General features: G+C 45.9%; 2 protein-coding genes across 2 annotated transcripts in view; one reads left to right on the top strand and one right to left on the bottom strand.

The window, feature by feature from the left end:
* The window catches only part of LOC117727260 (MAM domain-containing glycosylphosphatidylinositol anchor protein 2-like), a 115,654-nt gene that overhangs the window by 16,927 nt on the left and 71,808 nt on the right, over positions 1-26,919 (top strand). The window lies entirely within an intron of this gene.
* Positions 14,229-20,959, bottom strand: LOC117727261 (low choriolytic enzyme-like; the record flags this gene model as incomplete). The annotated part of the gene is made up of 7 exons (XM_034527459.1): positions 14,229-14,355; positions 14,479-14,560; positions 14,659-14,837; positions 15,587-15,704; positions 15,786-15,932; positions 16,035-16,073; positions 20,920-20,959. Coding segments are annotated over 7 exons (732 nt in total), but the record flags the coding sequence as incomplete, so codon positions are not given.

Genomic DNA, 26,919 nt, shown 5'->3' with positions numbered 1-26,919 from the left:
GGAAAGTCCTTCTCCCTGAATAACATTAAATACATAAAGTATCATTTAAGTATTTCTAACTGAGTATTCTCATAATTTGACACACATGAACCCACACATGTCCCCCTCCCTCACTCACGTTTCTATTCCCATTCAGCGGGCAGAAGCACAAAAGCAGCGCGAGTGAATAAACTCGGAAAAAGTCTTTCAATCGATACGTTCTGAAAAGTTTATTTCTAGTCGTGCCGTCTTTGTTCTTCTCCCTCCGAATTGCAACATGGCCGGCGCATCCTAATAGCCCTCCATCACTTAAGGAGAAGAGAAAACTTCAAATGCTGTAAAGAAGCAAATCAATGGACCGTATTCTCCAGTTGAGAAAGTAAGCCTCTGTTGGTAATCGCTGGTATTCAGGAGAACAACGAGGCTATTTTTGCACATGTTGCACCGCAAAGCCTCTCAAACTTATTTAAGTCCAAGCAACACCTGTCGAGATCAAGAGATCGAGCTCTCGCGGTCTCCTTCGCTGCATTTCAATGGATCAATTTGCTTTTTATTCCAGAAAAATTCCGTGTGCCACGTTCTATATATTATATTTCAAATTTTTTATTATTTTTTTTCCGCACCAGCGCTCTCTCGATGGACTATTAATGGTTATTTTATAGGTTTACGAGTCCCCTTAACGCACTCGCATCATCGGCTGACATTACCCAACGTGATAACACCGGCGTGCCGTGTGCTTTGCATGTTTTATTGGTATACGGGGGAATGTGTTGTCGAATCTATTTACATAATGGACGGTTTCATTGGAGGCCGCTCCCCAACGCCGAACGGAGGTTAACTGGTTCTCCGCCGACGATAAAACATTTAAAGGTCATTACATATCAACTTTGAATTTTTACATCCAAATCATTCGATCGTGTCAAAAGTGATGCATCTTTTTTTTCGGGACGAGACGCAGCTCGCCGTGGCGTCCCATAAACAAGAGTCCGGGATCCAACAATGCTCTCCTCGTTTCAGTTGGCGTCACCGCAGGGTGCCGGCTCTTTAAAGAGGGTGAAATCTGTCTTTTAAAAGGGGGCACATGGAGCTCACTTAGGGAGCACCCTCTTGTTCTTTTTGCTTGTTTGCGGACTTCCAGTGCAAAAGAACATAAGAGAACCACGCAATGGTAATTTTTAATGAGGGGATTTTTTTTTTTATATTCTCAGCAGTGGCTATTTTATCCAGAAGGGTAAAAAACTAAATTTCCTCAACAACTAGCTCCTTTGTAAAAACATTTTTTTTTTTTTACGACCGCTCAATTTACATAAGGGAAGAGAAGAAAAGAGATCAGCTCGGTGTTTATCTTCCTCAGCGGTGTGCTGAATCGGGGCTTATTTCCTCCTCCTGATTGGCTTTACTTCCTCTATCATTTCCTGTTTCTTTATTCTAAAAAAATATATATATATAAATTTGATCATCCCAAAGCCAAAGTGCACAATGTAAGCAATGGCTCCTTTGACTGGGATTCTGATGGAAAGTATTCACGAGTGTGGAGAGGAGATGAAGGGGGGGGGGGGGGGCTCAGCAGGAAGAAGATTAAATTATCTCCTTTGAAGGTGTGCCGGTGCTTTCATGAGACAGAGGCCATCATTAATATGCAGTGACACATGCATACATCCAAAATGATCCCGGGCGCTTCGTCATGGATCATAAAACTCCCCAAGGTGCCTTTCGCTCATCGCACACTGAGAGACGCCCGCCACCATCTCATATGAATCACAGCGGCATCGGGGAAAAGGGTTACGTGGGAAGATGGCAGGGAGAGACAGACAAGAGGGGAAAATGGCTCTTGGTTTTTATTGGATTGCCCCAAAAAAAAAAAAAATGTTATTAGTTTTTGAGCAGTCTGATTCCATGGCGGGCTCATTACACGACCGGATGGAGGCGTCGACCGCGCCAGGCGGAGGTTACACACATCCACGGAGTAAATGGTATTTCTACCCTTTTTATTTCCTGATTCTGCCCCCCTCTGGTAGATAGCCCAAATGAGCTGCCATCCATGATTGATTTTTTCACATTTCGGGAATGCGTACTTTGACTAAGCACCGGCTATCGGAGGAGCTCCGTCACGTCACGCCCCGTGGCGTTTGGAGTGTGCCCCGTTAAGTACGGCGCGGGCAGTATCGAGCGTAACGTGTAACGAAAATAGGAACGCGTTCCGTCACGTGTAGCGGCGATAAACTGTAATGCACGAGGCAATAACATTTTTTTTTTAAAAAGCCTCTGTTAGCCGACAACATAATTAGAAGCCTCTCGTTGCGTTGGGCACAGTTCCAATTCCTTTGGTTTAGGGTTAGTTTGTTTTTAGAGCGCATTAAACTTCATTCATCTAGTCTCATTTATCTGGTTTAGTTTCACAAGGATTTTTTTAGCTGCATACAGGATTTTTTTTATGAGTCATTCTGGTTGCCGCTTAGTTGGTCTTTCAATCCCCCCCCAAAAAAAACTTCAAAAACATTTATTATGCGACCGTCATTGCATTGTTGGCCGCGTGCCTAATTGGTTCACCTCGCAGGGAAAGACTTGCCTTCTGGGATGGGAGGAGTTTTAAAAAAAAAAACCTTCTTGGACCGTTTCACCCCGTGAACCGGTGGCAAGCCCTTCGCCACTCTAACGAGAAGCTGGTCAGTGTGGGCGGAGCCTGTCGGTCTCTTTCTTCCACGGCTCCCTCTTCGTCTCAGATCCTGCAATATTCCCAAATGAGTCGGTTCAACGACCACGACGACGGTTGGGAGATAATCAAGAATTCCGTGTTTCATTTTTTATGAATTGCAGAATCCTTCGACGTCTACTCTGGAGACAGTACAGCCATTGGACATCCGATTCATACAAATATGGTTCAATTAAATCACGTTGTAATCATTACGCCCTCGCACAATTAATACATCTGTCTCGTGTCTGGTAGCTCGGTGCTCGGCCTAATCTTTGAGTAACCCTGTCCAACACCAGAGCCCCCGTTTGACCCTCCAGGCTTCCTGATTGGACATTGATTTACTCCCCTTGGTTTTCTTCCGGGTGGACGATCAGGACGAAGGCACTTATTTCAATTACAGCGTGAAATGGACCGAATCCCAAAATGTGATTCTCCACGGCCGATACTTTTCCCTTCACACACACACACACACACACACACACACACACAGCGCCCACGCACGCGCCCAAGTGTGCGCGTGCGGACACATATTCTTTTAGAGCCGCGGGGGGGAGGGGGGTGACACGGCAACAATTTACAACCGTTTACCGTGCGTGAAATGAGCAAAAGGGAACATATGTGCTCGACATGTGACGGCACATGCACTCTCAAATGTCCCAAAACCTCACACACACACACACACACACACACACACACACCCAGACCCCAAAAACAAAACCGGAGTGACTCCTACGTGTCTGGCTTAGCCGTGGCTAACGTTAGCAAGTCGGGTTGACCCCCCCCCCAAATGTCAAAGAAACGTACTATAGTGATACAACAATAGCATCACTATAGTTGTAATCCCCTTAGAGTTTTTGGGGACTGAAAAGTCATTCATTACTGTAACGTGTACAGGAAATACAGGAAGGAAATACGAGCGGAGGTCAGGGACAACGAATCAGAAAGCACCCTGAGGGTCCACTTTAATGACCCCATGACCAGGTAGACTCCAGGATGGTGCAAAGATTAGCGGGTGAAATAATGTCACTTTTTTTAACGACTTAATTGATTTTCCAACACGTTCCGATCTGTATCGTGATCGGTTATGTTTTTTTAATTTTTTTATGATTTAGGATACAGGAGAAAAAGCTGAATTTTAGAGGTGGAAATAACACCTTAGATTGAATGATCATAAATCAAAGGCTTCTAAATTGGTACTCAAATATTCCAGCATCACCCCCCTTTGTTCTTATTTCAATGATTTAAGTGGCCCGGAGCTTCTTTTGCCAAAAATAAAAATGTACCTGCCGAAGGGTGTGATCAAATGTCCCAAGAGGCCTTCTGTCATTTGTAATATATAGAAAGTTGCAGACTTGCCAGCAATTGTACAACTTATCTCATCTGAAGCGCCGCCTCGCGTGTTTCTGCCTCTCCCCCGATGTTCAGATTAATGTGAAGAATTACAGGAAACAAAGAGAAGTTTAAATCAGGGTGACACAAGCACAGAGAGAGAGAGAGAGAGAGAGAGAGAGAGAGAGAGAGAGAGAGAGAGAGAGAGAGAGGGAGAGAGTTCTTTAAACAACTCAGCCATGATTACCTTTAAAAAAAATACAGAGAGAAACAAAACTAAAACAAATCAAAGGACTTAAAATAAAACCTATACAGGGTGATGTTTTTATTGTCTTTTATTTATGTGATTGTTTCACTGGGACAATACACCACCAATCAACAGTAAAACCGTAAGTGAGCCAGAGAGGCTATTTTTTTAATCTGCTGTCCAATAACATAATGCAACTAAGATATGCGACATACCCTTAAGTACGCTAGCACAGGCCTCCAAATTCTGACAAATAATCTTTCTAAATTTACATTCGCTACTCATCCACATGTCATATGATAGTTGTTATGCTTTGATTATGTAACACACTCATGACACTTAAAGATGGGGGGCTAGCAGGGTAAGGGGCCGTGGCTCAGCGGTGAGCAGGGGGTCGTCCTTCAATCAGAGGATCGGCGGTTCGATCACCGACCAACGAGGTCAGGCCATTGGGAAGGAGGCAGGGCCATTGGGAAGGAGGCCAGGTCTAGGCCAGAGGCTGAATGCAGCAAGTAGAGTTAGTAATGTGGGAACCATAGCCCCTCCCACCAGTGTATGAATGGGTGTGAATGGGTATCAATGGTTATCAATGGGTGTGAATGGGTGAATGATGTGTGAAAGTGCTTTAAATGGAAGTACAGGACCATTAGCGCTCCAGTCCTTCTCAAGGCCTTTGGAGAAACTTTTAAATTCACTCCTCCCACTCGGTAATTTTACATTCATGGCACAATTTCAAGGCTTTCCTCCCAAGTCTCATTATCAATGCCCAACTTCTCGACACGTCATCGTACGAGGTACGAGACTGCCCCCCGTGGCGTGGTTGACACTCTCAAGGGCGTTAAGGGAACACACATGTCTTTTTCCTTCCATAGTCAGAGGCTGGGATATTATATTCTTTCTGTAGCTGAGTTATAAAGCGCTTATGTCTTTTGATACCCCCCCCTTTGTTTTGAGATTGTGAAGAGTCATTCAAGCCAGGAAACAATGTCAGATTTTCACCTATTTGATTATACGTGTAGGTATTTGGTGCTTTTTTTATGTGTAATTTGATTTGCTTCCAGATTTTAAGCGTTATTGACAAAACTGCTGTTTTAATGGGCTGGTTGAGAAGGGCAAGAAGAAAAGGTCTCATTACAAAGAGTCCGCTCTAATGATAGCCAGGCGGAGCACTCACTTGAGTGCATTGAGCGGGCCCTTTTTTTTTCTCCTCCACGGTATAAAGTAGGGCAGGCTGAATCCAATGTGAATGTGTTTTTTTGGGGGTGATTCGTGCAGTTTTGTAGAAGAGATGGGCCGGCCTTGGAAAAGTAAATTTGTAAAATTATAATTTCAAGATATTTGGAGCCGCCGTGGGCTTTTTAATTTTTTTTTAAAGCACTGTTCTGCAGAAATTGTTCATTAACATTTATAGAAATGGGCATGGGCCCACTCTTTTCCCAGTTAGTTGAACACCCTAAAAACTAGGTCTGGGCTTCTAAGCGCGATTGGCCGGGCCTTCGCTTATTTAATCGAAAGCTATACTTCATTCTCGTTTTTTTTTTTTTTTTTACGATGGAGACACATAAAGATCTTTATTGGCTCCTGACAGGAAAAATGTATTTTTCTACGTAAATATGTGACTGGGCAGCCAGAATTCTCCCAGTGGTCATGATGGGAAAGCGTCCCGTACACAACGGTCCCGACTTTATCCCCCTTCTATGTGCACGTTGCTCCAGGGTCATTCCATGTGATAGTTAGCACGATACTGTGAAACCTCGACTCACAGACGGTCAATACAATCTGCTTTAAGGCTATCACTAATACAGGTAAAATATGTATTTTAATTTTTAATATGTTTACAATGATTTCGCACCCCCACGAGGTTGAGGACCAGGTTTTAAGGCTCGAACATAATTCCTACATAATGTAACCTTTTAAATTGAAGCGATTTTCCTTCTCACTTATGTTCGGATTGGGTTTCACCTGCATGCGATCAATCTGGGACTCGAGTCACCGGGCCGACACCTTCACAGAGCGACCAGAAACACAACAGCTGGATGAGTGACCGATCGGGCTGCTGAAGGCCCGCCTGGTTGTTGGGAGAACTGAGGGTCTCTGGCTGCGAGGAGACGGTACAGGTCGCTCCGACGGGTTTCTACAGACGCCTTTGACTTTGACTTAAAGAGGGTGTGAGGTCATCAATCAACTTCCAACGCCGGGTTGCGAAAGCCAATCAGCGTTGAGATGCTCCGCCCGTTGGGCTGCTGCTGAAGTGGAAGTTATCGAGACGGGAGTCGGTGAAACTCCCCGAGCGGTGTGAGCCTACGGGGTGACGTTATGAACCCAGACACCAGGGCGTAAGAGGTTCCGACGTTTATGGGATGTCCTCAACAAGTGTAAAACAGAACTAGTGGTGGACGGCGGAAATTAGAACTGTTTTTTACGGAGACGAGCCACGGAGATAAGCCACGCCCCCTTTTCGCAACTGGTGAACACAATAAACTGACGCGAGTAAAGTTTGGTGTGAACGCACCTTTACACAGCGGCAGTGATGCATGGCCCCCCTCCCTTCACGACAATGCTCTCTCTCTCTCCCTCCCTCTCTGTCACTCTCTCCCCCTCCCTCTCTCGCTCTCTCCCTCTCCCTCTCCCTCTCTCTCCCTCTCTCGCTCTCTCCCTCTCTCTCCCTCTCTCTCCCCCTCCCTCTCTCCCTCTCCCTCTCTCACTCTCTCTCCCTCTCTCTCCCCCTCCCTCTCTGTCACTCTCTCCCCCTCCCTCTCTCGCTCTCTCCCTCTCTCCCTCTCTCACTCTCTCTCCCTCTCTCTCCCTCTCCCTCTCTCTCCCTCTCTCCCTCTCCCTCTCTCACTCTCTCTCCCTCTCCCCCCTCTCTCTCCCTTTCTCTCTCTCTCCCTCTCCCTCTCTCTCTCCCTCTCTCTCTCTCCCCCCCCTGCTGTCCTCCCTTTCTGCTCCCATTATACACTCCATGGAGCAACCATGTTTTGTATCACACGAGCACTTCCAAAATGTTGCATCTCTCACTCGGCAGTACGTCAGACCTCAAAGTGCCGGTATGTGTCGATGGGGGTTTATTACTGCGCTCAGGTACAACCGGTACATCAGCCGGTGTAGCTGACACTGGCCTTATATAAGCCGTGGTTACGGTTGCTACGCGTGTCGATTTTAGGCGGACGGAGGTTACGAAACTATCCGTTTTGAAGGCTGCTGATGAATGTGATTGACGGACGACGCTCACGTCTTTTTGCACATTCATCACATGGAATCGCACACATCTCACATTTTAACATGACGGGTACACACTTTTAGTGCGTTAGACTAGAACTAGATTGACTTGTTCTTTTGGCAGTCGCTCGTTTACATTGATTCTCTCGACGGTGTAAATCGTGCGGACGTGGACTTTGGCACTTTTTTTTGTGCCAAAGTTGCATTTTTGTCACCGCTTTGAAGGGTGTCCTTGTTGGGGCGTTCAAGGACATTTGACAAAGTCGATTTCTTAAAAAACGTCCACTCTCGCTTATTGTTTGTCCCATATCCAACAACATGCTTGTTCTCTATATGAGTGTAGTTGAGTTCTGCATAACTCATCTTATGAAGTAATTGCTTGACATTTTGGGAAATGCGCTGATGTCAGCAAGAAAGTGAATACGAAAATACCCCCCCCCCTCCCCAAATGACAAACTACTCATTTTAGGTACATTGGTTCTAATGGTTTGTTTCTCATTTATGACAAACTAAACGCTTGTTTTAAACCACGAGAGGAAAATAATATTCACGGCCGAGCGTTTCGTTCTTTAACTTAAAAAAAGAAATAAAATGGTGCAGAAGAATCGCTGCGTTGGGAGTCGTGATGGAGGAGTGGCGCGAAAGAGAGATCGGAAAAAAAGGTCGCGAGCCGGTTCATCTGCACATGACACAGAAATGCAAGACTGACTTATGTTAATGTCACAAAGTCCTCCGGCGGCGGGCGGAACGACGACTCTCCGTGATTTAATTTTGGGGAAAAGGCAAGGTAACATTGGTCAATTTCACGCTCTAATAAGCCTCTCATTGCACGTGGGTATCACAACATGTCATGTTAGTTATGGGAAGGAGGGAACAGAACCACCCGAGACAGAAAAGAGACACTTGAAGCTACTCGGAAAGAAGAGGAGAAAAAAAAAGAAGCCTTTTTTTTTTTTTTTTTGGGTGGGATGGAAACTGATCCCCTAAAAACTTCAAACCGATAATGTTCATTTTTGCTAGATGTCAAACCTTTAAACCCATTTTTGACGGCGTGACGGCCAAAACAACAGGATTAGCGTCCACCTGGTTTCAGCTCACACACACACACAAACACACACACACACACACACACACACACACACACTGGACAAAGACGGTGAAAGAATTCATGATCGTCCCCGAGTAAAGCAGAGAGGTTTTCATATTTGTGGGGGTTTATTGGCTTCGAAACTTCCCATTTGGAGTTTCAAAAAGCATCTCAAATGGATATATTCCTTTTTTATTATTATAGCTTTCTTAGAAGTCGACCGTTTCTCCGGGTTGCTATACAAGCACAACGAGGAGAGAGGACGAGAAGCGCACTTATAGGTTCTTTCTCCTGAATGGGGGGAATATCTTTCTCAAGTGGAAGGAGAAAGTAATTCGGGGGCTCGTCGTCGTCGTCGTCGTGGTCGTCGTGTGCGACGGAAACTAAAACGGGCGCACACTGTTCACATGAAAGGAAAACAATCTCATTTCTCCCGACTGTGAAAATGTTATCGCTTCCATCGCCCGCAGCACCCTGAAGCTCTGGCTGGACGCCCACAAAAGGAACCGCCCAAACGTTCCCTGTGAAGTTCCCCCCCCCCCCCCCCCCCCCCCGCCTCTGCTGCACGCCGTTTGACCTTTTTTTTCTGCTGATTTAGCATTTCCTTGTGGACAGCGTGTTTTTTTTGTTGTTGTTTTTTTGGCTCCGAGACAGAGGCGTACGTCGCCTGAGCGGTCGTTTCATGTGCTCTCCAAACCCGTTCGCTCAACGGGAAGAAATCACATTCTCCCCAAGTTGTTTGCGGGCAAAGAGGATGGAGGAGGAGCACAATGAGCACAGAGCATTTCACAGGAATAACATAAACAACAAAGAAATCCATATAAAAGAGACTTTTTTTAAAGCTTTGTCTTTTGGTGGCTCGACCCCGGCTGTTTGTTTGTTTGTTTGTTTGTTTGTTTGTTTGTCACGCGCTTTACGTTTCACTTTGTCCTGGAAGCGCAACGCAGCTGCTTTTAATTACGGCTTTAATTGGGGGGGGCGATATACAAAGTATACTAAGTTAAAAATATCTTAAAATGTGCTACACATCTCTGCGGGGAGATTAAAGTCCTCCGAGGAACATTATGTTGTAAACAAAGAAGAAAGAAAAAAAAGAAACATTTAGAATTTTTATTTTTTTCTTTGTTTACTACTAAAAGAACATAATTTCCCCTTATTGGCTATATCTGGGAGCGCTGGAATTCTTAAGAGCACATTTGTCGTCGTTCAACACTGTAAACAAGTAAACGTCTTACCTTTGGGGATCGCTCTCTAACACACTCGGGGAATCCGCTCCGTCGTTTTTGTCATCTCATCAAACGTGGATTTGATTTATTGGCTTAATATGGATTATGGAGCCATCAGCAAAAAAAAAAAAGCGGGGATAAATATTTTAATGCGCAAATCAGAAACGGATGTCGGATCCGATCCACGCAGGTTTTTTTATTGGCGAGTCCACGAGGACGAAACGGAGCGAAGACAAAAACGCCACGATGACGACAGCCGAAAGCGTTCGGCGTCCTGCTCACGAAAGATGGAGAGAGATTAATAATACGGCGTGCAATAAATCCTTCGTGGACATCGGAGGCCCGCCGTCATCTCTGCCCGCTCGTGCAACTCAAGACTTATACAACCTGTGTAATTTGCAGCGTGTAATTGCTACTTTTCAAGGTCGTAATTATCTTTCTATAGCAGTAATTATACAATACCACCTTTTTTTTTTTCCGTATGTGCACGCTCGCACGGATCCACCGCTCACAGCGCGGCTTCACGCTCACATGCACACATGCACTCACTTTGCCTTGAGCCAGCAACACTTAGACACACACACACACACACACACACACAGTGACATGATAGCATCATCTCCGTCGATGCACAGAAAAAGCTGAAATGAAGCATGCAAGCACTTTTTTTTTTCTTCTTTTTTTTGTAAAAATGTGGCATTGACGCTATTTTATTCCGTTGGTTTTCTTTAGCTTTAATTCCACCTTAAAACGTGTGAATGTTATTGTGTTTCTGTTGTTGTTGTTGAATACTCTGTGGGTTAATTCCCTTTAGGGTGGCAGCAAGATTGAGAAAACATTTGGCCTTTTTTTCTGTTTTTTTCTCCAGCGCCACAATATGGTTAAAACAATACGGGTCTTTCATACCTGTGAGGCAGCTTTCTGGTTCTATTAGATAGGAATTGATTACAGACCGGACAAAGTGGACAAGGGACCCTCGAGGGCCCCAAAGGCCCCAAAAGGCCCCACGGTGTCTGCCGCTGTAATTTATTACGGTTGAATGAACTTAAACTTGGTTGTACACAAATTCTAGTATCACGTTGACGTTTTAATTAATATTCTGCATATTATTTGCATTTGCACCTAAATTGCCGGCAGTGGTTTCTCTGGACCGCAGAAATATAAATTTTTAACCCTGTTGATGGTGAAGATGGTGAAGATGGTGGAGATGGCCGCCCGGTCGCACCGGATGACGCGGTTTTCCTTTTTTTTTTTCCCCGGCGTGCTTGTCGGCTCTCTGCATCCATCGCGCTCTACGCTGCGGTGCACATGCACATGCTCGGCTCGGGGGGGTTGAAACTATCACCGGGGATGAGAGATCAGCAACTCCCTCTGAATAAACCTGCCAATTTGTCAGGGCTCCGGCTATCGGGTCTCTCTCTCTCTCTCTCTCTCTCTCTCTCTCTCTCTCTCTCTCTCTCTCTCTCTCTCTCTCTCTCTCTCCGTCTCTCGTCAACTCACTCGCCTCGGTCGCTGCTTTTGATTCATCGGTTTCAGTGTCGCCTTTCCTCTGATTACTGTCCCAGTCACTCCCTCTCACTCCCCAGTCTCATTGTTCCCCAGCTCCATTTGTCTCCTCTTATCACCCCCCCCTGTCCTTTTTTCTTCTCCCTTAACCACTTCTCTCTCTCTCGCTCTCTTTCTCATCCTCCCCTTCCGTCTCTCTCTCTGTCTTTATCCTAACCCCCCCCCCCCCCCCCCCCCCCCTCCATCTCATCAGACACACGCAGAGAGCGATGCACAAACACCATCCCTCACATCTCCAATGAGTACCTTGTTATCATCTTGTCCCCACAGCGGCTTTCCGTCTGGCTCCGTCTCAGCTTGGATTCCGTCACTAATGGGGCCGCATCATTTTCCGACAGCTGCGATTGCTCAGCGCTGACAAACAGGAGATGCGGGCGCGCACACAGCTCAGAGGGATTGTGTAGAATAAAGCCTCGGTCTGATTCACACATTAACAAAGGCGTTCTATTTTTCAATGTCTTTTTTTCTCAAACGCCGGGGTTGTGTAGAAAACGCCAGAACACACGGTGTACGACAGAACCTTCACGCGGACGAGACTCCTGAAATGTGTTTTCTTCTTCTTCTTCTTCTTCTTTCCTTCATTTAAAGTGACATCGGCTTCAATCCAGTGTCGGGGGAACACGATGCGTGAAATATGCATGAGATTTGAGCAGTGACAACAGACAGTATATGCTACGACTAAGAAGCTGGTCTATATGACTCCCCGGTTCTCCTCAGATCTGCAGAGGGAGAAGCTAAGTGAGGTTCCAACAGTAGCGCACGTTAAGAGGGTCTTCGATCGTTCCCACTGCGGGGGGCAACAACAAAGGCTCCAGGATGTCTGTACGCCAATCTGACGGTTCTTTTGATTGCGTCCTTAACTAAATGTACTTTTTTTTTTTTGTGAGAGCGCCTCTTTCATCTGACTCGTTTGTGACCCGGCTTTGAAGGCGTAGAGGTGCGGATTGCAAAAAAAATAAAATATATATATATATCAAATGTTCCGCGCAAACAACGCTTTCTGTTTTTTAAAGTTTATTCATTTTATATGAATTCCACGTCGGTTGTCGTGTCTGCGATCGGGAGGAAGCTATGCCGTATGCTGGATGCCCGTAAACCACACTCACGTACTTATAATTCATTGTTTGCTCTTATCATTCTTTTCTCATGCGATATTGATGTCCGTACGTGTGGATAAAATCCACAGCCATACCTCAATTCATTCCATATCAGCGTATTTCTTTACAAGTCGGCATACAACATTTCATTGTTATGTTTCCTCTCAGCGTTTCTTTGCTGAGCTGCAGCAAAAGGGAAAGTAACAAAATAATTGAACTCTTCTCTTTCATGCACACATTTGCATTTCTTTATCCCTTTTTTTTTTCCTCCTCTCGTCGTACAGACTTTTTCCGTCTTCAAGGTAAGGTCAAAAAGCCCACCTTGTTAACAGAGCACTCTGAAACTAGTAAAGGTGGTCGCGCCGCTCACAGAGAACATTTTAATTTCCTCTCGGTGGGTTTGAGGGCGGCCGCGTGTGGAAAGCTTATCGTGTTAGAAGAGCGAAGGCAGGTACCCCGACCTGTGCTAATAACGCGGTGGTTACGGCCTGCCGGCATAATATGACATCACAGATCAGACCGGCATTACACCGGACAACCTATAGGGGAGACACCCGGTCATTACACGCAGTGACGTCGGCTAACATCCTGTAGATCAGACTTCCTTTCCCTGCGTTAATGTTTCATGAGGCTTCAGCTAACGCAGAAACCGACAACAGTCAAAGCAAAGACGAGATATTCCATCTGATGTTTTTCACTTTACTACCAGCCTCCCAGTCCAGAGAGATGGCTCTGGTTGGACTCTGGGTTGCATTGATCGTGCATTGATTTTCTGGCCTGTTTGAAAAGCCAATCAAGGGATTGGTGATCACACAGTAATCTGGAATCTGAAAGAAAATGCTCTTAAAGTCTCTCGGGAGCTTTTTGGAGCCCCCCCTAACCCTGGGGGGGGGGGGGGGGGGGGGGGGGGGGGGGGGGAATGGGAATCTGTTCTCACGGGCATTCTGCTCCTTCGTCTCACCCTCTCTCTCTCTCTCTCTCTCTCAGAAGGAAATACAGAAGGATAGCATCGCGTAGGATTTCAAAGGGAGGAGGAAGACAAAATAAGAGTGTGGGATGTGGCCAAGATGGATTTGGTTTTAACAACATTCCCCAACTTTGTTTCCACAAAAAGTAATATGGACTAATTGGAGAGAGGGGGGGGGGGGGCATTTAGTAATAACAATTGTAAAACAGGATTTTACTGCAAACAAATATCATATTACATCTAGAAAAAGGGATTCTTCCATCACTTTTAGTCTCAAGGGACCTTCGTTGATTTCATCCTGTTTTTTGTGGACATTTAAATGAATATTTTGGGGGTTTTATTTGAACATGTAATGACATGTAATGTAACATCACAATATTTAACTTGGTTATTTTATTTTAAGTTAAAGAAATAAAATGAAACAAAGCCTGAGCACAATTTATTTTCTATTCTGTTTGCGAAGGTTGGGTGGGGGTCGATAGACGAGAAGGTCGCTTCGAGGTTTGACGTTTGTTTTTATTCCCTTTCTGTCACACCAGTTCATTCAGACATTTTAGACAAGCCACCATTTATTGTTCACTATAGTGGTGTAAAATCAATAAAAAGATATATGAGAAGACCAGTTTGTATCGCTGCTTTCTATTTCCTGTCGGTTCTCTCCACACCAGTTCTCTGACACCTACAATTGGTAGACTGCCCCTTTGTAATTTACACAAAATTGCAGACAAGAGCTGAATGGAATAGTTTTATTGTTATACTGTCACATGCATGTCAAGTGTCATGTCAGAATGAAAACATCGTGCAGTAATTCAGTAACTAGCATTTGTAGAGCCTCTTGACCCTGAGAATGTCTATTTTGGACATTCCTACTCTCTGCCCGATGGCAACAGAGGCGTCCGGGATGGGAGTTATGGTCTCCTTTCTGTTCTTTCCAAAGGCATTTCTGCAGATTTGGACAAAGGCAATTGGGAATCATCAAACACATCAATCATAACTCAAGTGTCTATAGTTACAGAATAGAATTAGGTTCTCCATTGAGGTGTTTGATGGAGTAAACGTGCGTTACCTTTCATAGTGCATCACAGAGGAGTAATCATATTTAGTGTTGAGATCATCATTGTCCTTCTTTTTGAAGTTGATTTTGAAAACTGGTACCAAAAAAACAAATAAAATAAAAAAAGAGATGAATGAATAACCAGACCGATAGATGTGTCGATCAATGAGAAACGACGGGAGCGATTCTTACAAGGTTCGACGTTGTCCCAGTGGATCTTGATGTACTTGTCGCGGTCGCTGCGAGTGTGTTCGTGGTAGAAACCCAACGCGTGCAGCAGCTCGTGCTGGACGATGCTGTTGTCGACGCAGCCCAACTGATGCAGTGACACCACCTGCTTGTCTCCAATACGACCCAGCAGAGAGAAGCAGCTGACGCCAGAGACGAGGGAGGGACAGAGATGGTTAATATGCAGCTTGATGTTCGATTTTCACCACGACAGACGCAAATAGCTCCCGTGACTCTTAACTTGTGGTTTACTCTTCTTTTGTTTAGCTTTTGCTTCTAGAGCTCTTGTTGTGGGCCAATGACAAACATCTGGATGGACACATGTTTGGGTAGCATTTCGAGGGCTGGATAGAAGAACCACTTCAGAATGATTCTGTTGAGGCTCTAACTTCCATAGATGGGTTATGATTATAGGCATCTTGGCACAGACATGGAAAAGGACCCCAACCCTCCTCCATTGGAGCAAGACCCCCAGACTCAGAGAGTGGGAACATTATTACAGTCACAACATAACTGCTCAGTTAATTATTGTACTTTTGTTGCATTTAATTTCTCTTTGTAGCCGTCTGGAGCTGTTTTTGTATCTTTTTTGTAGACGATTTGTGTCTTTGTAGCTATTTTGCACCTCTTTGTTGCCGTATTGCATCTCTTACTGACACTCCTCTGCACATACATATTGAATACTAGAACACGGCGCACCAATTATTATAGAGAAAGTTGTCATCCTAACTTTTAAGTACAGTCAGTTGTCTAAACTGGACCTCCATGTGTTTTCCAATGCCCAAATGTTCTCACTGCTCGCCTTACCCTTACCCCCATCGAGCGTCTTTTATGGACACAAGTGCTTCTTCTTCTCTATCTTTCCCCTTCACACACAGTGTCATGAACTCACCCGTCTCTTGGTTCAATGCTCAGGTACGCCCTCTCCCTCCTATGTGGAACGAAGCGAATGCAGGTGGTTTGCTCAAAGCCCTTCATGGCATTCACAATTGTGCTCCTCTCGCCGTTGTCTACAATTGCGAAACAAAAGTAGCTCATTAGTGGATTCTGCGTGTGAAAGAAAACACCAGTGTGCAAAATCAGAAACTCACTATATTTCTTGCTGATGAGGAAAGGGACTTCCACAAGCCCGTTAGCAGACTTCTGCCACAGACAGCTATATTTTTTATTAAGGCACTTCATAGCATTCCTGGTTTTTGGAATCAACACGTCTCCTTCCAGCAGAGAGTCCCTGGATCCTATTGGCAGAAGGTCCGTGAAAAGTGTGTTGTCTATGGCTGAACATCAAAATGCTGCAACAATATTGTGAGAAACCAATGTTTCCACACTTTTCCACTCACCATTGTTGATCCTCAAAATAGTGCTGGACATGTCGGTGTCTAGATGGAAGCAAAACAGAAGTCATACAACTCTTTTCCTTTTTTTACAACGCTGTCAGTGATCAATTACATTTTTTTGTTAGTGAGGTTCTGTCGCTTACCATCATCATTACCATAATCCTGGGGAAAAAAAAGAAAGAAAACAGTATTTAAACTCCATTTAATGCATTCCATGTACACACAGACGATATCAGAAACGTGCCATTCATTGCATACGAGCCGCTCTACAGTGAGTCATCGCTTACAACGTCCTCGTCGGCACAACAGAGGCCCAAAAGCAGCAGCGGAATAAGAGAAAACATCGCTCTGAGATCCATTTTTTTAGTTCTGAAGGTGCTGACGCTCAAGATGTCGCTTCCAAGTCTCCACTCGTCTCACCGGGGGGGTGGCTGATGCTGAATCCCACCCAGGGCTGAGTTCATTATATGCAGGCTGTCAGCGAGTGTCTGTGTACAGAGATTAGTGTTAGTTGTTCAATGGGCCTCTTTTAAACACACGGCTGATGGGAGTGCCCACCCGGGCGCACCCTGTTGCCTCACTGGGATAATCTTGTTCTGTGGGGGGTGGGATTGAAGTACAGTGACCAAAGGCTCCCTTAGCGTCAGGTTTCAGACTTTTTTTTTTTTAAACCAGCAGGGAATCCATCGCGCATGAGATCTGGGCTTTTTATTCTAAAAAAAAATAACAGACACTCCGTTTGGAAAATGTCCTATTAAATATTTGCATGCACGGAAGTGGAGCGATAATGTAGCGTGTAAACCTTTTCGCTAACAAAATACAATAAAAGGAATAAAGCACTATTTCAGTTCTTTTTTTTTCTTTGTGCAGTTTAAAAATAAAGAGAATAAAAAGTATTTTCTGACTAGAACTTCTCAGTTGTGAGTGTTTGCTGCCTTCCTTTGTCATAAATACTGGTGCGTTGCATATCTCAAAACAAGCAATTTGATGGGTCGCCTTTGGCCGTGGGACTATTTCATGTCAATTGAGAAATCATCATTTATCCATATTTAAACAACTGCTATAGCTGCTCTATTTAAAACAGTTTTCAATTATAAAAAACACTAAATATGCACCGAAAAACTCTTATAAATCCTCCAATGACATAATAGAAGTAATAATTATTACAGTAATGAATACAAGGAGCTGTAGAAATTAACAGAATTAAAAGATACCGATAAACATCCTCCACAAACACTCCATATTTCAATGTCTTCATCTTTTTTAATTAATTGCACGCACTTTCAAAAAGGTGAAAAAAAAAGTTTGAAAAAACCACTTCAGTTCATTCTGATCGTCTCTTTGGTTCACACACACACACACACACACACACACACACACACACACACACACACACACACACACACACTGCTGCATGTGTTGTCCTTCAGAAACATTGTTACGAGGCCCCGTTTACAATGCGTGATTTTAAATAATACAACATGATGGCTCAATTAGTGGCTGTAAAGTCCTGGATCCACTACGGAGGCCCCAGCTGGAAAGACCACCTCGGCCCACCAGACTGCGATCAACAGAAAACTACAAAATCCAGACGCGGGGGGGGGGGGGGTTGTTTAGAAAGATTAGCATTCAGATTTATTGAGGGGGCCTCCGCTGATAAATCATCCGCCTCCAGCGGGTCGTCTCCTCCAGAAGAAGGATGCCGTCTCATAGGGCGCCATAAACAGCTCTTGGATCTGATTCTGCATGTCAAGGCCGGGCGGCTTCCAATGGAGATTCCATCAGAGATTTTTATATGATGTGGCCCTCCGCCGTACATCACAATAACGTGGCATTTATTGTCGGGGCAACACAAATGACACCCTGTGTGTGTGTGTGTGTGTGTGTGTGTGTGTTAAAGAGACATGAACTGCAGGTGCTGCCTGTGGACTCCCTTTACTGCGAAATAAAGTCCCACGGATTTGAGGATTCAACAATGTTTGCGTCACGCGTTGTGTGTCTGTGTGCGTCTGTGTGCGTCTGTGTGCATCTGTGTGTGCGTCTGTATGTGTGTCTGTGTGCGTCTGTATGTGCGTCTGTGTGCGTCTGTGTTTGCGTCTGTGTGTGCGTCTGTGTGCGTCTGTGTTTGCGTCTGTGTGCGTCTGTGTGTGCGTCTGTGTGCGTCTGTATGTGCGTCTGTGTTTACGTCTGTGTGCGTCTGTGTGCGTCTGTGTGTGTGTGTATGTGTGCGTGTGTGCGTCTCTGTGTGCTTCGGTGTGCGTCTGTGTGCGTGTCTGTGTGCGTCTGTGTGTGTGTGTGTATGTGTGCGTGTGTGCTTCGGTGTGCGTCTGTGTGTGTGTGTATGTGTGCGTGTGTGCGTCTCTGTGTGCTTCGGTGTGCGTCTGTGTGCGCGTCTGTGTGTGTGTGTGTATGTGTGCGTGTGTGCGTCTCTGTGTGCTTCGGTGTGCGTCTGTGTGCGCGTCTGTGTGCGTCTGTGTGTGCGTGTGTGCGTCTCTGTGTGCTTCGGTGTGCTTCGGTGTGCGTCTGTGTGCGTCTGTGTGTGCGTCTGTGTGTGCGTCTGTGTGTGCGTCTGTGTGCGTCTGTTTGCGTCTGTGTGCGTCTGTATGTGCGTCTGTGTGCGTCTGTGTTTGCGTCTGTGTGCGTCTGTGTGTGCGTCTGTGTGCGTCTGTATGTGCGTCTGTGTGCGTCTGTATGTGCGTCTGTGTGCGTCTGTGTGCGTCTGTATGTGCGTCTGTGTTTACGTCTGTGTGCGTCTGTGTGCGTCTGTGTGTGTGTGTGTATGTGTGCGTGTGTGCGTCTCTGTGTGCTTCGGTGTGCGTCTGTGTGCGTGTCTGTGTGCGTCTGTGTGTGTGTGTGTATGTGTGCGTGTGTGCTTCGGTGTGCGTCTGTGTGTGTGTGTATGTGTGCGTGTGTGCGTCTCTGTGTGCTTCGGTGTGCGTCTGTGTGCGTCTGTGTGTGCGTGTGTGCGTCTCTGTGTGCTTCGGTGTGCGTCTGTGTGCGCGTCTGTGTGTGTGTGTGTATGTGTGCGTGTGTGCGTCTCTGTGTGCTTCGGTGTGCGTCTGTGTGCGCGTCTGTGTGCGTCTGTGTGTGCGTGTGTGCGTCTCTGTGTGCTTCGGTGTGCGTCTGTGCGTCTGTGTGTGCGTCTGTGTGTGCGTCTGTGTGTGCGTCTGTGTGCACGTCTGTGTGCGTCTGTGTGTGCGTCTGTGTGTGCGTCTGTGTGTGCGTCTGTGTGCGTCTGTTTGCGTCTGTGTGCGTCTGTATGTGCGTCTGTGTGTGCGTCTGTATGTGCGTCTGTGTGCGTCTGTGTGCGTCTGTATGTGCGTCTGTGTGCGTCTGTATGTGCGTCTGTATGTGCGTCTGTGTGCGTCTGTGTGCGTCTGTGTGCGTCTGTGTGTGCGTCTGTTTGTGCGTCTGTGTGTGCGTCTGTGTGCGTCTGTTTGCGTCTGTGTGCGTCTGTATGTGCGTCTGTGTGTGCGTCTGTATGTGCGTCTGTGTGCGTCTGTGTGCGTCTGTATGTGCGTCTGTGTGCGTCTGTATGTGCGTCTGTATGTGCGTCTGTGTGCGTCTGTGCGTCTGTGTGCGTCTGTGTGTGCGTCTGTTTGTGCGTCTGTGTGTGCGTCTGTGTGCGTCTGTGTGTGTGTCTGTGTGTGTCTGTGCGTACAGGTGATCCAACAGAGTGTAGCTCAATGACTCGTCCTTTGAGTTGAGCTTCGTTCCTCTAACTGAGGGAAGTCGATCTTACTTAAAACTAAAGTTGTGTTTTCATTTCTTTCCAAACATCTGCAGAAGAGAAGGTTCAGAAAAAAGAAAAGAAAGAGTAGTTTGATTTTTTCACCCTGTTGTTGTTCTCCGATATTTTCTCTTTTTCGACTTGTTCAATGGACTTGAACCTCAACTGTGATCGGGCTCGTTTCAACCGCACTTCAAAGTCAACGGGGAACTGCATGCTGGGAAGCAGCGCTCACCTGTATTTAAACCGCAGCCCACAGAATACGTCTCTTTATATAAAAGGCACCGCAATCACGCTTCTTAAGTCTGGATTTTCTAAAAGTTTAAATAAATAAAAAAATGAATTAAAAAAAGGTCACGCAGTGTTGACTTAGTAATTTTAGTAGCAAATACAAGAGGCGTGAAATATGATAGATTGGTGCTGGAACTATAACTCCGATTGGTAGATCGCCATTTTGTTTCAATGTCTCTTATGGAAGTAAACTAAATATAGTCGATTAATTCATCAGTCCATCAAACATGCTTAAGGAACAACATTCTCACGTTCCAGCTTCTTCAATGTGTAAATACTGTTTTGGTTTTAGTTGGTTGGTCGAAAAAATTATAAAATAAAGACACTCGAACGCATCACATTTGGCTCTGCAAATTTCTAAAGGCCATTTCTCATTATTGTTAATGGTCAAAAATTACTCTCATTTCCCATTTTGTCCTGTGAGCAGATGGGTCATTTTGGCCCATTGTTCCTGAACACAACAACCCCCCCCCCCCCCCCCCCCCCCCCCCCCCCCCTTTCCACGTGGGCGTCCAGTGACAACAGTCAATGAGCAATATCAATTTACGTAATGGAGTATTAAACAATGTGCTTAACATTCAGAATGGCTGCGCTGGTGTTCAGGGGGGAGTGTGCCAGGAAGTCCCCCCTCCTGTGAAATGAAACGCATTAGCCTGCTCGCTGCGCCTCCTCCTCCTCCTCCTCCTCCTCGCCCTCCTCCTCCTCCTCCTCCTTGCCCTCCTTCTCCTCCTCTCCTTCTCCTCCTCGCCCTCCTCCTCCTCACCCTCCTTCTCCTCGCCCTCCTTCTCCTCCTCGCCCTCCTCCTCCTCCTCCTCCTTGCCCTCCTTCTCCTCCTCTCCTTCTCCTCCTCGCCCTCCTCCTCCTCACCCTCCTTCTCCTCGCCCTCCTTCTCCTCCTCGCCCTCCTCCTCCTCCTCCTTGCCCTCCTTCTCCTCCTCTCCTTCTCCTCCTCGCCCTCCTCCTCCTCACCCTCCTTCTCCTCGCCCTCCTTCTCCTCCTCGCCCTCCTTCTCCTCGCCCTCCTTCTCCTCCTCGCCCTCCTTCTCCCCCTCGCCCTCCTCCTTCTCCTCCTCTCCTTCTCTCCTTCTCCTCCTCTTCCTTCTCCTCCTTGCCCTCCTTCTCCTCCTCGCCCTCCTCTCCTTCTCCTCCTCGCCCTCCTTCTCCTCCTCATTCACCTCCTCGCCCTCCTTCTCCTCCTCGCCCTCCTCCTTCTCCTCCTCTCCTTCTCTCCTTCTCCTCCTCTTCCTTCTCCTCCTCACCCTCCTTCTCCTCCTCGCCCTACTCTCCTTCTCCTCCTCCTCCTTCTCCTCCTCTCCTTCTCTCCTTCTCCTCTTCCTTCTCCTCCTCGCCCTCCTCCTCCTCCTCCTTCTCCTCCTCCTTCTCCTCCTCGCCCTCCTCCTCCTCCTCCTCGCCCTCCTTCTCCTCCTCGCCCTCCTCCTCCTCCTCCTTCTCCTCCTCCTTCTCCTCTCCTTCTCCTCCTCGCCCTCCTCGATCAAATGTTTCGTATAGGCCGCGTTCATGTCGGCGATCCAACTCATTACGCAATTCTTCAAACCAGACCAGATATTTCCTGTTCATTTCCTCTCCAGCTGACTCATTTTTTACAGCGTTAGTAACTGTGTGATAATGACAACATCTTTCTGAAAAGTAGCCCTTCGTCTCTCTCTCTCTCTCTCTCTCTCTCTCTCTCTCTCTCTCTCTCTCTCTCTCTCTCTCCACGCTGAAGTCAATCAGTGGAGGTAAACATCTTGTTCCCACTAATTGACATTCAGACAAACCCGGGACAAATATATATTGAATATGGAACGCCGTCTTAATTGGTTGCGAATTAGCAGACTTGTAAGAGCCGCCCGTGCATTTGGTAAATCAAATCAGGTGTATTTATTGTCGCGATGCATATTGATTAAGCCACAGAACATTCAGGGATGACACGCGTTGGATGGAACGCTTCAGATGCCATAAAAAAGGTCTTTATGCATCCATAAATCCATTTAAATTCACAAGAAATCCTGTCATCATACTTTAAGCATCACGCCCAGACCAGTGTTTTGATTGCCTCTATGACTTGCTCAAGAGTATCTCAGAATATATATATATATATATATATATATATATATATATATATATATATAATCTGGGAGGGCAGTGTGACTCATCACTTTGCCCTCCCACGTTTCTGTCTAGAACTAATGATGTTAGAGAAGCCCATTTTCCCACCTCCAGGCTGTTCGCATTACAGTATAAATTATTGTTATTATTTTAATATGTAGAAAACTTAAATAGAAAAAAAATAAATAAAAAAATGCATTCCTCCCATCACTCATTTAAAAAAAAAAAAAAACAGTTTATTTGGGTCGACAACTTTAACGTTGCAATATATTTTTGTACAATATGTGATGTGCTAAAATAAAAAGATTTTCCATTTTTTGCATAAATATCACGCATTTGACAACATATAAATATAGCAAATATGCTGTAATTCTACTGAGATTCAGACATTATCCAAGCGATCCGTATCGCTCTTTTGTCTTTTATTACGCATTCGCTTTAATATGCTTTCGCATCTGCAGGCCGCTGTGTTGATTTTAGAGTAAAGAATTTGGGGGCTTTTATGTAAACAACGTAATTATCGTTTCACCGGTCACACCCAGGCTGATGGGCGGCCGCTGTTAGCGCACGGTTTATGGGATCAGATCAGACAGCGCAGCGCTCTTAACCGTCGGGTTTAACCACCTCCTGCTTTACTTCTTCACGGCGAGCAAAGCCCCCGAGGTAACGGGGAAACACACGAGCGCATATGAAAGACGTTCCTTGAATATGAGATCAAGAGGTCTGTTTTAGTAAGAAAGCACCACGGAGCGCTTTAATGGCTTGGCCCTTCACATGGTGAGCAGCTCAAAGTCAGACTGCAGCTTTAAGTGATCATTCAAGACTGAAGTCAGCATCATTTTTACCTCAATTATTATACCTGTGGTTTTTGAACCTTTGTGTTACATGTCTAAAATATAAATGTAACCGTGAATGCATTCCTGTCAGTAGTGGAAGATTGTTTTTTAAAGAATTTTAATGACTCTTTCTCTTAATCTCCTTCTCTGCTTCGTTCACCGCCTTCTTTAAATTCCCCAGTCAGTGGACGTGAGCTTATTTACTTACATTTTTCACCCAAATGTAGAAAATCCCCTAATGAGGCTTTCTCATCTTCATCGTTTTCCAGGGGAAGCACCCTTCAGTTAAAACGACACTCGCTGGGAAAAAAGAAATGCTCGAATTCATTACATCTCAACATTTATATGTTGTTGTTGTTGTTGTTGTCACAGTCACGCCAATTGGCGTCAACCTAAATTAAAACGGGCGTTTTCCCGAGGTCCGTGCTGCTGACGGAGGAAGACCTGTGGGCCCCTCGATCTCTATAAAAAACGTTTCCTGTCTGGCTTAGAACAATGAGGTGTTGGAGGACGCACACACACACACCTTCCAAACACACACACACACACACACACACACACTTACTCAAAGACATGGACATATGCCCCCTGGAGGTGTTACGGATAGCTGCATTGTGCAAAGCCAGCCAGCAGGCAGCACTGTCAAGCCGCCCTGCGCTGTGGGCTTTGATAGGACAATCAGTTCACTCCGGAGTTGCCGCGGCCAATCGGTGGGACAGTTTCTTGCCCCCCCCCCCAATCTTCAGTTTGCCAGATACTCTATCCTCGGTGAGCTCCCCGCTAGCCAACCGTAAAGGAAAAAAAAGCCGGTGCTTCGCATCAGCCAATGAGTGTTGGCCACGAGTCTGGGGGGGGGGGGGGGGGGGGGGGGGGGGGTTTCTGGCCAATCTGGACGTTATCCTTCCCTACAGATGTCCGATTAGTGTTGTTTAGGGAAATCAAACCCGCCACAACAGGCCCGCCGTGCCAACGCGGCAGCATGAAAGGGGGCGAACCGATAGAATGGGATGGGAAAAAAACCAAAAAGAACCCCCCCCCCCCCCTCCACAAAGGGCTTATTTAACTGATACTCCGACACACACTGTGTGTGTGTGGCGTCCAGCGGGTCGTGGCGTCGCTGGGTAGGCGAAGTGTGGTGTCACATCCTTCGGCCCGGTGACCTTTCTTAACCGTATCCGCGAGCCAGCAGGCACTCCTTAACTATGAAGGTCTTTCTGTTAATGAGGTTCTAAATTTACCACCATGTACTCCTAAAGGGCACACTTTGAAGGCCCTTTAGGACCCCCCCCCCCAAAAAAAAAAGAAAGAAAAGATGCTCGTTTGAGGCCCGGAGAATGTTTTGAGTTACACTCGTAGAAATATTCTATTCATTTACTCCATGTGATTATGGTGGAAAAGCATAAGGGTTGAATCTAATACACAACCATTTTCAGAGGAGACACACTATTTATTTGGGCAGTGCTGAATAATATTCTTTTAAAACCATGAATATTTCTTTCTAGTCTTGGAGAAATTGTGTTTCAAACCCTTTTTGTGCTGAGAAGTCCGACAGTACGCATGCCAGCAAACTGTATCTGATGACGACCGCACATTAATGATAAGGCCTCAGGCTTATCACTACATGAAATCAAATTATGTTTCTCTCATTAATGCATTATTCAGTATTCAGAATGTTTTTTGTCTGAGCAACAGATCTGGGCAACTATTTGTTATCTCAAAAAGAAAAAAACACCAAATATTAAAACTTAGACGCTGGAAACAGAAATTGTTTGGCTTTTTTTTCCTTCTTTTTGTGCCTGATTATCAAATCTGGCTGCTGACTAATTTCCTGTTAATTGACAAGACAGCTAATGTCATATAAAAACAAATGTGGGAATTAAATCATTTGTAAGGAAACCAGTGACGGGGGAAAGCAAGATGGTGGATTTAACACATTGCCTTTTTAATGTACGCATGTGCAGAGGTAATATTTACTTCGGGAGACGTATACCCACTTGGTTTTGCTTGGTTAGATGCCTGCATCGTGTGTAGGCATCTAACCCCCCCCCCCCCCCCCCCCTGCATGGCAACGGCTGCATGCTTCAGCACCACGGACAGCGACGCCGGTGCAGAAACCAAGCGATGCATCGGATGAACGCCGGTGGCTCGTTTTGTGTCATTTTCCTCGAGACGTGAAGCTGGCGCGGACATAACGGATGCAGCTGTATGCAGTCAAGCTCCATAACCCCCCCCCCCCCCCCCCCCCCCCAAAAAAAAAAGATGAATCTGTCTACACAGTCATCTCTCTTCCCTCTCTCCAGCTCAGCAGGGCTCTGGCAGGTTCACGCTGGCCTACTTTTAGAGTACCAAGGTGTGTGTGTGTGTGTGTGTTTTCTCACCACAGTACACACGGTGTGATAGATCATCTGTGCTGCCGGATGTACGCAGGCTCTCCTTTTGCGACGGCAGTGCAACGCGAGTGCATTACAGTGTGTGATCAATACGCTCCGACAACCCCTGATGTAATCATATGCATACCCCTTATAGGATGACCCCACGGACGAGTTGCTTCTCAATTATCCAGGAGGTAGAGCTCGGTGTAACCAACGTGTAAGCAACGGGGGGGGGGGGGAGCATTAAAAAAAATTAATTTATTGTGTGACAACTTTGGCAGTGGAGCACGTTTAGGGATTCTCAAGGTTACGACGCCTTAAATATTCATTCACACTGATAGAACCAGTGCTCCCCATCACCTGAGATAACAAAGCCGACAATCTGATTTAGTGGAGCTGGGTCTGCTCGGGACCGGGGTACAAAAGGGGGAAGAAGATATCGATCTGTTTAAGTTGAGTCTCTCCATTCATATCGAACGTGTTTTCCAGCAGCAGCAAATGTCAAAAGTCAGAACACAAATATATGCTGTCAAACAACGAAAAGATAAAGGTGAACCAGCCGGTGAACATATAGAGCATTTAGCATTTAGTTGGTGGAGACCAAAGCGGAGCTTAAAGGAGAGTTAACTAACAAATCCTAATCTTACAATGTTGTGTTTAAAAGGTGTTCCAGGTGGCCCAAATATTGCTGATTTACAGATTTTTGAACACCGCAGAAGAGTGTTTGCTGCTGCATTAAAGCCATAATGTGTTCTAATGTCAGAAGAAGAGCGTGTGTGTAAACGTGGCGTTTATTAACAGGAGGCGGTGGCTGTCCAGTTAGACCAACATTTATTCTTTTATTTCTTTTGCAATATCTAATATGGCTGTGTTGTCCTTCTTTGAGCAGCTCAATGAAGCTTATATTTATTATATTTGAGCGTTATCTCTCTTTATGCCGGCATCGTGCGGCGTTATCGTACAGCTGAAATGAACTTTTCCCATTCATAAACAACCACAAGTTTTCTTTTTCAGTGCTCCTGGCGCAGAATCCATAATGAGCTCAACAATTATATTTGTGTAGAAATAGTTACAGTGTGCAATGTTGCACGTCTCCTTCTCCTCCTTCTGTCGCTCACTGTCTGAGAAGGTGATTACGGAGCCAGGAAACTAGCAAGGCGCTGGGCGGAGGGTCCTGGGGGGTCCTGGGGGGTCCTGAGGGGTCCTGAGGGGTCGGTCTGAGCACATTGTGCCCACAGCGACAACAGAGCCCCAGCTGTTGGCTTTTTTTCCTTCTTCTTCTTCTCCACATTCATTTGTTTGTCCAATTTAATCTCCATTGGCGGTCGTGGATAAAGCTGTCTCCATTTCCCCCAACCGAGGCCAAGGAAGGCTAGTGACTCTAGCGACGCACACACACACACACACACACACACACACACACACACACACAAACACACGCTGAAGATGAAGAGAGAGCACTAAAGTAACACTCTAACATGCACAGCTGTGTGTGCAGAGTCTCTCGTTCTCCTCCCCTCTGCTACCTTTCTCCTCTCCACATTGTGTGTGT

The sequence above is a fragment of the Cyclopterus lumpus genome, chromosome 24 (assembly GCF_009769545.1).
Source record: "Cyclopterus lumpus isolate fCycLum1 chromosome 24, fCycLum1.pri, whole genome shotgun sequence".
NCBI classification, from domain to species: domain Eukaryota; kingdom Metazoa; phylum Chordata; class Actinopteri; order Perciformes; family Cyclopteridae; genus Cyclopterus; species Cyclopterus lumpus.
Note: the sequence above shows the minus strand (reverse complement) of the source record. Positions and strands in the feature narration are given on the sequence as shown.